Source organism: Aquarana catesbeiana, linkage group LG04, assembly GCF_042186555.1.
Source record: "Aquarana catesbeiana isolate 2022-GZ linkage group LG04, ASM4218655v1, whole genome shotgun sequence".
In the NCBI taxonomy this organism is placed as follows: domain Eukaryota; kingdom Metazoa; phylum Chordata; class Amphibia; order Anura; family Ranidae; genus Aquarana; species Aquarana catesbeiana.
Genome location: NC_133327.1, coordinates 686755889 through 686768313, shown reverse-complemented (window position 1 = coordinate 686768313; position 12425 = coordinate 686755889). Strand labels below are relative to the sequence as shown.

The window sequence follows — 12425 nt, the reverse complement described above, 5'->3', positions numbered from 1 at the left end:
GATAAATACTGTTGAAATGCTACGGAAATTGTACATTTCTCATTTTTCGACAGACATACAATGGCTATAATCTTTCTGAGTCATAGCACAATTTTGAGATTTGGACCTTGGTTGAAAAAAAATATAGTTACCTGACCTCCTTGAGTTTTAATTCAACACTCCTACACTATAAATGAATGGAGTGCAAATAAAGTTTATGCCATATGGGGGTGGGGGGATGCATTTTGTAAGGGGGGGTGACAGGAGGACGGTTGGGGGCACCAAAATGCACCTTCGCCCGAGTAGACAAAATTCCTTGCACTGGTCCTGGCTCTAATATAGGTGTGTCTGTATGTCTGTGACAGGGATCCTCATGGGCGGGGATGATGAACTACTGCATTGTCTGTACAGCACTGCAGAATATGCCATTGATATACAGTATATAATAATTATTGTTATTTGTTTTTATTTTTTTTGCAGAGCGTTGTGCTCGGTGCTCTAGTTTTGTCCCCTGTTTCCTAACAGGTTATTTAGAAATGCAGCCTGCCAACACTGGGTTTAGTTTTTCCCGGGCACTCAATATAAGGATCAGCTTTTACGTTCTACCACTGTTTATGAGGATTTCCCTCCTAAAACACCCAAAACATGCTGGTTGGGTACCCGGATTTTGTCCAAATGGGCTCTAATATAGGTCTGTATGTCTGTGACAGGGATCCTCGTGGGCGGGGATGATGAACTATTGCACTGTCTGTACAGAATATGCCAATGATATACAGTATATACCGTAATAATTATTGTTATTTTTATTATTATTTTGAATGGTGACTGGTGCGCAGTCATGTTGGAACAGGAAGGGGCCGTCCCCAAACTGTTCCCTCAAAGTTGGGAGCATGAAATTGTCCAAAATGTCTTGGTATGCTGATGCCTTAAGAGTTCACTTCACCGGAACTAAGGGGCCAAACCCAACCCCTGAAAAACAACCCCACACCATAATCCCCCCTCCACCAAATGGTTTGGACCAGTGCACAAAGGTCCATAAAGACATGGATGAGCAAGTTTGGGGTGGAGGAACTTGACTGGCCTGCACAGAGTGCTGACCTCAACCCGATAGAACACCTTTAGGATGAATTAGAGCGGAGACTGCGAGCCAGGCCTTCTCATCCAACATCAGTCCCTGACCTCACAAAGGCATTTCTGGAAGAATGGTCAAACATTCCCATAGACACCCTCCTAAACCTTGTGGACGGCCTTCCCAGAAGAGGTGAAGCTGCTATAGCTGCAAAGGGCGGAGCCAACTCAATATTGAACCCTACAGAATAAGACTGGGATGTCATTAAAGTTCATGTGCGTGTAAAGGCAGGCGTCCCAATACTTTTGGTGATATAGTGTATATAAACGGTGATCGCACCACACATGTGAGGTATCGCCGCGAACGCCAGAATGAGGGAAATAATTTTAGTGCCAGAACTCCTCTGCAACTAAACTGGTAACCAGTAAAGTGTCGCCTATGGAGATTTTTTTAGGTACCGTAGTTAGGTCGCCATTCCACAGGTGTACGCAATTTTAAAGCGTGACATGTTAGGTATCTATTTACTTGGCGTAACATCATCTTTTATAATTTTCCAATAAAATTGGGTATTATATTGTGTTTCTGTGCAATAAAATTCATTAAAGTGTGTTTTCTCCCCCCCCAAAAAAAATTGCGTTTGAGAAACCGCTGCGCAAATACTGTGTGACATAAAGAATTGCACCCATCATTTTATTCTACAGGGCCTCTGCTAAAAAAAAAAAAAAAAAAAAAAAAAAATTATATTTATATATATATATATATATATATATATATATATATATATATATATATATATATATATATATATATATATATATATATATATAAATATATATTTTTTTTTTATACACATATACAAATACATATATATATATATATATATATATATATATATATATATATATATATATATATATATATATATATACATATAGTGTTTAGGGTTCTAAGTAATTTTCGAGCAAAAAAAAAAAATGTAGATTTTTCCATGTATATGAGGAGTGTGAGAATTGGCACGGTAGGGAAGTATACGATAATGAACGCGGTTGTGATGTGGGGGTTGTGTAACGTGTCAGAACTAAACAAATACGAGTCATTAAAAAAAAAAATATTGCTTTTGACCTTTTTTTTTTCCTCTCGCCGTTTCTGTGCTTACATTAATTTCCGGGAGCTGTTAATTTTTTTCGCTCTCAGCGACGTTCCATTATCGACAAGCTGCAACAATCTTTCCAGTTCAGTTTCCAATCAGCGGCGTCGGGCCGCCAGGAGTAATTGTCAGTTAAAACTGCGGAGCGTTCTTATTGAGTTCTGACTCCATTTCTCCGAGAGGAGCGAGAAAATTATTAATGACTCCCGCCTGTTTAATATCCATTCCCGAAGAGGAAGCCGCCGGCTCCGGCACCCCCGGTTCTTGTCAACCGAGCGCCGAAACGTGTATTAATTGCCTTGAACTGGGTAAGTGGAGACCGTGAAGAGGGGCCAGCACTTCCCCAACAACCATTCAAAGTCATATTTCATCGCCGTTTTACAGTACGCAGCAAACGATCGGCCAATACAAAAACAAAATAAAAATTCTATTTACAGGAAAATCTCAGCTCGGGAAAAACATGACGATCGGCCTGTAATAAATTCTGTCGTTTATAAGACATCTATTTTAGATTGTAAGCTCTGACGAGCTCTGATTCCCCCTCTACTGAATTGTATTGTAGCCAGGACTGGTGCAAGGTTTTTTGACACCCTAGGCGAAACCTCATTTTGCCCCCCCGGACTCCACTCCCTTTGCCCAGCCCATGTATTCCCCTACCTTTTTAATAAAGCGCCCATCAAATGCAGCCCACCAGAGCCCATCAAATGCAGCCTCACCAGAGCCCATCAAATGCAGCCTCACCAGAGCCCATCAATGAATGTTTGCTTGCTTCTATTCATTTGGGAGTCGGGACAAAGACATAGTCCTCTGCCACCGCTACACCTCTGACACTATGTGCGAACGGAGCGGCTGATGCTGAGACTTAGTTGCTTGCTGCAGAGAGAAGAGAGTAGGAACACCAGTTCGCCGGGCGCCCTAGGCGGCTGCCTAGTTTGCCTAGTGGTAGCACCGGCCCTGATTGTAGCTGTACTGTTTGCCCTCATGTTGTAAAGCGCTGCGCAAACTGTTGGCGTTATATAAATCCTCTATAATAATAATAATAATAATATTTAACCACCAGACTGGGCCTATTGTGACACTTATTTATTTACATATAAAAATGTGTATTTTTTGCTAGAAAATTACTTAGACCCCCCCCCCCCCCCCCAAACATTAGAGATATTTTTTTTTTTTTTTTGCAGAGGCTCTAGAGAATAAAATGGTGGTCGTTGCAGTTTTTTTTGTCACACAATATTTGCGGAGCTGTTTTTTTAAACACTTTTTTTTAAATACAATATTTTCATTATTTTTTTTAATGCAAAAAAAAAACAAAACACCACAATATAATACCGAATTTTCGGTAAAATATATAAGATATATATATATATATGTTACAACAAGCAAAGAGGTACCTAACCTGTGACGTTTGTGGAACAGCGACATTAGATATCTATCTATATACAGTATATCTATCTATCTATCTATCTATCTATCTATCTATCTATCTATCTATCTACATATATATATATATAGATATAGATATAGATATAGATAAATATAAAAAAATTTTTAGCAGAGGCCCTAGAGAATAAAATGGTGGTCGTTGCAATTTTTTATGTCCTGCGGTATTTGCGCAGCGGTTTTTTAAACACTTTTTTTTTTTAAATACATTACTGTCATTATTTTTTTTTAATGCAAGAAAACACAATATAATATAACATTTTTGGTAAATTATATAAGATATTGTTACGCCGAATAAACAGATACCTAACCTATTTCTGGAATGGCGACAAGCTACGATACCTAAAAGTCGCCATAGGCGACACTCTAAACATTTTTACAGGTTACCAGTCAGTATTTTTGCTAGAAAGTTCCTTAGAACCCCCAAACGTTAAATATATATATTATTTTAACAGAGGCCCTAGAGAATAAAATAGCAATCGTTACAATGTTTTATGTCACATGGTATTTGCGCAGCGTTTTTTTTTAAATACTTTCTATATATATACATACACAGTATGTACACCCCTCACATTTTTGTAAACATTTTCTTCTATCTTTTCATGTGACAACACTGAAGAAATGACACTTGTCTACAATGTAAAGTAGTGAGTGTACAGCTTGTATAACAGTGTAAATTTGCTGTCCCCTCAAAATAACTCAACACACAGCCATTAATGTCTAAACCGCTGGCCACAAAAGTCAGTACACCCCTAAGTGAAAATGTCCAAATTGGGCCCAATTAGTCATTTTCCCTCCCCGGTGTCATGTGACTCATTAGTGTTACAAGGTCTCAGGTGTGAATGGGGAGCAGGTGTGTTACATTTGGTGTTATCGCTCTCACTCTCTCATACTGGTCACTGGAAGTACAACATGGCACCTCATGACAAAGAATTGTTGCTCTACATAAAGATGGCCTAGGCTATAAGAAGATTGCCAAGACCCTGAAACTGAGCTGCAGCACGGTGGCCAAGACCATACAGCGGTATAACAGGACAGGTTCCCCTCAGAACAGGCCTCGCAAATAGAGGTATAGTGCTGCCAGCATTGCTGCAGAGGTTGTAGGGGTGGGGGGTCAGCCTGTCAGTGCTCAGACCATACGCCACACACTGCATCAAATTGGTCTGCATGGCTGTCATCCCAGAAGGAAGCCTCTTCTAAAGAAGATGCACAAGAAAGCCCGCAAACAGTTTGCTGAAGACAAGCAGACTAAGAACATGGATTACTGGAACCATGTCCTGTGGTCTGATGAGACCAAGATTAACTTATTTGGTTCAGATGGTGACAAGCGTGTGTGGGGGCAACCAGGTGAGGAGGACAAAGACAAGTGTGTCTTGTCTACAGTCAAGCATGGTGGTGGGAGTGTCATGGTCTGGGGCTTCATGAGTGCTGCCGGCACTGGGGAGCTACAGATCATTGAGGGAACCATGAATGCCAACATGTACTGTGACATACTGAAGCAGAGCATGATCCCCTCCCTTCAGAGACTGGACCGCAGGGCAGTATTCCAACATGATAACCACCCCAAACACACCTCCAAGACCACCACTGCCTTGCTATAGAAGCTGAGGGTAAAGGTGATGGACTGGCCAAGCATGTCTCCAGACCTAAACCCTATTGAGCATCTGTGGGACATCCTCAAACGGAAGGTGGAGGAGCGCAAGGTCTCTAACATCCACCAGCTCTGTGATGTCGTCATGGAGGAGTGAAATAAAACATTACTGGATCTACTGATTCCCAATAATACAGACCTGATCACGGATGGGGAAATACGGGGCAATTTAGGTAACAGCGATCACAGGTCAACTAGTTTCAGTATAAATCTCACAAATAGGAAACATAAAGGGAACACGAAGACACTGAATTTCAAAAGAGCCAACTTCCCTAAACTACAAACCTTGCTAAAAGGCATAAATTGGGATAAAATATTAGGAACAAAGAATACGGAGGAGAGATGGGTTTGCTTTAAGAGCATATTAAATAAGGGCATTAGCCAATGTATCCCATTGGGTAATAAATTTAAAAGAGCAAACAAAAGTCCTTGATGGCTTAACTCCAATGTAAAAATGCATATAAAAGCAAAAGAGAAGGCCTTCAAAAAATATGAGGTTGAGGGATCATCATCAGCATTCAGACTTTATAAAGAATGCAACAAGAAATGTAAGGGTGCAATAAGGACGGCTAAGATAGAACATGAAAGACACATAGCGGAGGAAAGCAAAAAAAATCCCAAGAAATTCTTTAAAGTATGTAAACAGTAAAAAAGGGAGGACAGACCATATTGTCTCCATAAAGAATGAGGAAGGACATCTGGTTACAAAGGATGGGGAGATGGCAAAGGTATTGAATTTATTCTTCTCATCAGTCTTCACGAGTGAATCGGGGGGCTTCAGTAACCAAAACTGCAGTGTTTATCCTCATGACACAACACAGGAAGCACCTCCATGGTTAACAGAGGACAGAATTAAAATTAGACTTAAGAAACTTAACATTAATAAATCACCGGGACCAGATGGCTTCCATCCGAGGGTACTTAGGGAACTCAGTCAGGTGATTGCCAGACCATTGTTCCTAATTTTTACAGACAGTCTACTGACTGGAATGGTACCAGCTGATTGGAGAAAAGCCAATGTAGCACCAATATTTAAAAAGGGCCCAAAATACATTCCTGGGAATTACAGACCAGTTAGCCTAACATCAATAGTATGTAAACTCTTGGAGGGGATGATAAGGGACTGTATACAAGATTTTAGTAATAAGAATGATATCATTAGCAGTAATCAGCATGGATTCATGAAGAATCGTTCTTGCCAAACCAATCTATTAACCTTCTATGAGGAGGTGAGTTGCCATCTAGATAAAGGAAGGCCCGTAGATGTGGTGTATCTGGATTTTGCGAAAGCATTTGACACAGTTCCCCATAAACGTTTACTGTACAAAATAAGGTCCATTGGTATGGACCATAGGGTGAGTACATGGATTGAAAACTGGCTACAGGGGCGAGTTCAGAGGGTGGTGATAAATGGGGAGTACTCAGAATGGTCAGGGGTGGGTAGTGGGGTCCCCCAGGGTTCTGTGCTGGGACCAATCCTATTTAATTTGTTTATAAACGATCTGGAGGATGGGATAAACAGTTCAATCTCTGTATTTGCGGACAATACTAAGCTAAGCAGGGCAATAACTTCTCCGCAGGATGTGGAAACCTTGCAAAAAGATCTGAACAAATGAATGGGGTGGGCAACTACATGGCAAATGAGGTTCAATGTAGAAAAATGTAAAATAATGCATTTGGGTGGAAAAAATCTGAATGCAATCTATAGACTGGGGGGAGAACCTCTGGGGGAATCTAGGATGGAAAAGGACCTGGGGGTCCTAGTAGATGATAGGCTCAGCAATGACATGCAATGCCAAGCTACTGCTAACAAAGCAAACAGAATATTAGCATTAAAAAGGGGATCAACTCCAGAGATAAAACGATAATTCTCCCGCTCTACAAGACTCTGGTCCGGCCGCACCTGGAATATGCTGTCCAGATCTGGGCACCAATCCTCAGGAAGGATGTACTGGAAATGGAGCGAGTACAAAGAAGGGCAACAAAGCTAATAAAGGGTCTGGAGGATCTTAGTTATGAGGAAAGGTTGTGAGCTCTGAACTTATTCTCTCTGGAGAAGAGACGCTTGAGAGGGGATATGATTTCAATTTACAAATACTGTACTGGTGACCCCACAATAGGGAGAAAACTTTTTCGCAGAAGAGAGTTTAACAAGACTCGTGGCCACTCATTACAATTAGAAGAAAAGAGGTTTAACCTTAATCTATGAAGAGGGTTCTTTACTGTAAGAGCGGCAAGGATGTGGAATTCCCTTCCACAGGTGGTGGTCTCAGCGGGGAGCATCGATAGTTTCAAGAAACTATTAGATAATCACCTGAACGACCACAACATACAGGGATATACAATGTAATACTGACATATAATCACACACATGGGTTGGACTTGATGGACTTGTGTCTTTTTTCAACCTCTCCTACTATGTAACTATGTAACTATGAAGAGGACACCCCGCCCGCTCGCTTGCTGTCTGCCGGTTGGTCTGGCACTTGTCCTATCTAGGTGGCGGGCATTGGGTGGCTCCTGTGTCCTCTCCTCCATCACGGCGACTTCCGCCCCCTCTCCAAATCACCCTTCCTAGCACAAATTCTCTACCCCTTATAGAGCATAAATCCTCTGCCTCCTCCATATCCCCCCTCTTCCAGCACAAATCCCCCCAAATTCCCTATCCTAGCACTAATCCCCCCAATTATCCCTACCAGCACAAACCCCCCGAAGACCCTCTCTTAGCACTAGTCCCCCCACTACCCTCTCATTGTAAAACATCCCCCACTCCTCCCTACTAGCACTAATCCTGCCTCCCAAATCCTCCTTCCTAACAGAAATCCACCCTCCTAGAACAAATCCCCTCCTCCAAATCACCCCTTCTAGCGCAACCCCCCAAATCCCCACTGCGCCCAGGGCAGCCGCCCCTCCTGCCCACCCCTTGTCCCGGCCCCGTGGCACCCCGACATGCCTTGCTAACGTGTGGGCCTTTTCACGCGTAGGTCAGCCCTTTAAAATGAATGGGCAATCCTAAACGCAAATCACAAAATCGCACACAAATGTGTGTACGCCGACACGCCAAGACCTGAGGTGGAAAATACAGCTAGACAAGACGCATGACTTTACCTTAAATATATATGTGGCTCCTCCCCCTCCACCGCCTCCTCCCGCCCATTCATTTACGCTTCCGTTAACTCTGATCTCCTCTTCGATCACGTTATTCTCACCAATGCAAACCATTTTTAGGATCGGATCAGCCTGTAAAAAAAAAAAAATGTTTTAGGGTAAAAAGAAAAAAAAAAGAAAAAACACCAAATATTCCAAACTCTTTTCTCCCATCAGCACCCACATTCACACACGCCGCTAGACACGAGCAATTTGTTTAGTTCCGAATTAGTTTTTTAACTAATTTCAACAAATTCATAAATTTGTAAATATCAGAATTAATGAAAACCTGTTTAATTAATTATTCCGAATATTTGTAAATTCGAAAATTGAAAATCCGAAAATTTGGAAATTTGGAGATTCGAAAATCCAAAAATGAGAAAATCTGAAAATGAGAAAATCTGAAATAATAACTAACTAATAATAACTTAACTATTACTAACTATTAAATTATAGGTATTGGAATTTCCTGTCAAATTTGGCTGTTAGTGAACGGAACGAATACGAATTTATCCGAAGTTACGAATTTTCCAGAATAACGAATGTCGCTTCTAAACTAATGGAACGTAACAAATTAAAAATAATAAATAATAATAACGTTTTATTATTATTATTAATTCATTCCGTTCCATTTGTTTAGATGCAACAGTCGTTATTTTGGAAAATTCGTAACTTCGGATAATTTTGTATTCGCATTGGAATTTCCTTTCAAATTTGGCTGTTAGTGAACGTAACGTTCACTAACAGCCAAATTTGAAAGGAAATTCCAATACGTATCATTTAATTAATATTAGTTATTATTTTGAATTTCCGGATTTCAGATTTTCACATTTACGAATCTCCGGATTTTGGATTTTTCGAATTTTTGAATTTCAGATTTTCGAATTTTTGAATTTCCGGATTTCAGATTTTTGAATTTCCGGTTTTTCGATTTTCAAATCTAATTTACGAATTTACGGATTTCCGATTTTCGAATTTACAAATTTTGAATTTCGATTATAACGAATGACCCAAAAAACGAATTTGTTTATTTGTTACGTTCATTAACGACTAATTCTGAAAGGAAATTCCAATATATATAATTTAATAGTTAGTTTTTATTAGTTAGTTATTATTTCAAATTTCCAGATTTCAGATTTTCGAATCCCTGGATTTCGAATTTTGGAATTTCCGGATTCCAGATTTTCGAATTTCCGTATTTCAGATTTTCCAATCTTCTAATCTACAAATTTACAGATTTCCGATTTTCGGGTTTTGGAATTTACAAATCTACGAATTTCGATCATACCGAATCATCCAAAAAACAAAACAAAAACGGATGAAAGGAAAACAAATTTTTCGGCTGTGCACATGTCTATATGCCGTTACAACGCCGAGCTAAACTCTTATAAAAGATACAACATATCGAATACAAATCTCTCATGGAAGTGTGGTGACCTTTCCAAACTTTAGGCCCCACCTGACACCTACGTTTCTGAGCGCATTCCCGGAACGTGTGAACAACGCGAGTTGCTCTTGCGATGCCATTAAATCTTAATGCCACATCAAAACATGGCCAGCAGATATGCATTTCTACATGCGTTTAAAAAAAAATGCACGAAGCTCTATGCCAAAAAAAGATGCAGGAGTTTCTTCTGCGGCGCATTTGTTGTGTTGAAAGTCCATGTAACCCCCTAGAAATGAAATTCTTTTATTTGCACCTTTTGGTCTGTTAACCATTTCACCTCCGGAAGGTTTTCACCGCCTTCATGACCAGGCCATGTTTTTGTTATTCAGCACTGCACTACTTTACCTGGTAAGCACAGAGGTCAGACGTTTCTTGTAGGTGGTGACCAGGTTTGCACACATCTCAGGAGGGAATTTGGTCCACTCTTCTTTACAGATCTTCTCTAAATCCTTAAGGTTTCTTGGAAACTCAAAGTTTCAGCTCCCTCCATAAATTTTCTATAGGATTAAGGTCTGGAGACTGGCTAGGCCACTCTATAAACTTAATGTGATTCTTCTTGAGCCACTCCTTTGTGGTCCTGGGGGTATGTTTTGGGTCATTGTCCTGCTGGAAGACCCATCTTCAGTGTTCTGCTTGAGGGAAGAAGGTTCTCATCCAAGATTTTACAATACATGGCCCCGTCAATTGGCCCCTCAATGCGGCTAAATGGAGTTGCAGTTCAGTGAGTAAAATAAGTATTTGATCTCCTACTAACCAACAATTATTCTGGCTCCCACAGACTGGCTACAGTAGGTGCTCCTGTGGTACACAGATTAGTCCTGTCAATCTAAGAAGGTGTTCCCAACGACAACTCGTTATGTGTATAAAAGACACCTGTCCACAGAATCTCTTTCTTCCATTCAAACCTCACCAAGACCAAAGAGCTGTCAAAGGATGTCAGGGATAAGACTGTAGACCTGCACAAGGCTACAAGACCATCAGCAAAAAGGTGGGTGAGAAGGAGACAACTGTGGGCGCGATAATTCGCAAACGGAAGAAATACAAAATAACCATCAATTGTTCTCGGTCCAGAGCTCCATGCAGGATTTCTCCTCATGGGGTGAGGATGATCATGAGAAAAGTGAGGGATCAGCCCAGAACTACACGGGAGGAGCTTGTGAATGATCTCAAGGCTCATGATCTCAAGGCTCATGATCTCAATGATCTCACAGTCACCAAACAAACCATTGGTAACACAATACACCGCCATGGATTGAAATCCTGCAGTGTCCACAAGATCCTCCTCCTCAAGAAGATACTGTACATGTACAGACCCGTCTGAAGTTTGCCAATGAACAGCTACATGATTCAGAGAAGGATTGGGAGAAAGTGCTGTGGTCAGATGAGACCACAATTGAGCTCTTTGGCATTAACTAGACTCGCCGTGTTTGGAGGAAGAAAAATGCTAACTATGACCCTAAGAACACCATCCCTACAGTCGAGTACGGAGGTGGAAACATGATGTTTTGGGGCTATTTCTCTTCTAAAAGGTACAGGCCAGCTTTGCCGCATTGAGGGTCCAATTGACGGGGCCATGTATTGTAAAATCTTGGATGAGAACCTTCTTCCCTCAGCCAGAGCACCGAAGATGGATCGTCTTCCAGCATGACAATGACCCAAACCACCAAGACCACAAAGGAGTGGCTCAAGAAGAATCACATTAATGTCATGGAGTGACCTAGCCGGTCTCCAGACCTTAATCCTATAGAAAATTTATGGAGGGAGCTGAAACTTTGAGTTTCCAAGTGACAGCCAAGAAACCTTAAGGATTTAGAGAAGATCTGTAAAGAAGAGTGGACCAAAATCTTTCCTGGGATGTGTGCAAACCTGGTCACCAACTACAAGAAACGTCTGACCTCTGTGCTTGTCAACAAGGGTTTCTCCACCAACTACTAAGTCATGTTTTGCTTGGGGATCAAATACTTATTTTACTCACTGAACTGCAACTCCATATGTTAGAAGGCTGGCCATTGGCTAGCCTGCATTTGTAGGAGGAGTGTGGGGCTTCATAATCTCCCCCTCTTCCCCTATGCTCTCGTTGGCTTGCATTTTTGGGTTACGAGAGCTGTCGGCGTGTCATTTCCGGTTTCGGGTTGAGCTCTGTACAGCAATCTACAAGCAGCGTGAATGCTCTGCGCCGGCCTCCCATGGTTAGGATGATCCTTTCTCCTCTGGCTCGCATCAGCTGTTCGGCTCGGTTGTTCGGGGGTTCACCAGCTGTTGTCATTTCTGCACAGTGGTCGGTTCAGGTAGGTCTGGGGGCCGGAGGTTGGGGGGGGTGGCTGGTGCTCACAGCAGGGGGTCATCAGTTGCTATGTGGCAGGTTTCTGGGGGGGGTTTGTCTGTCAGTGTTGCATATTTCATCTATCTGCTGCATAGGTTCATTGCCTCCACCACCCCAGGCGCAGGGTGTTCTTCTCTTTGCAGGTTGTCCAGGGTTGCAACATATTCGCCTAGGTAGGTACAGTTTCTGTGCTTAGGAGTGGGGGGGCACAGCATTTATTGT

At 41.5% G+C, this 12425-nt stretch overlaps 1 protein-coding gene across 1 annotated transcript in view; it reads right to left on the bottom strand.

Moving 5' to 3' along the window:
* The window catches only part of ALK (ALK receptor tyrosine kinase), a gene marked incomplete in the record, with an annotated part of 645074 nt that overhangs the window by 108029 nt on the left and 524620 nt on the right, over positions 1-12425 (bottom strand). The window contains 1 exon segment of the mRNA XM_073628762.1: positions 8395-8526. Within this exon segment, the coding sequence (XP_073484863.1) occupies positions 8395-8526 (132 nt within the window).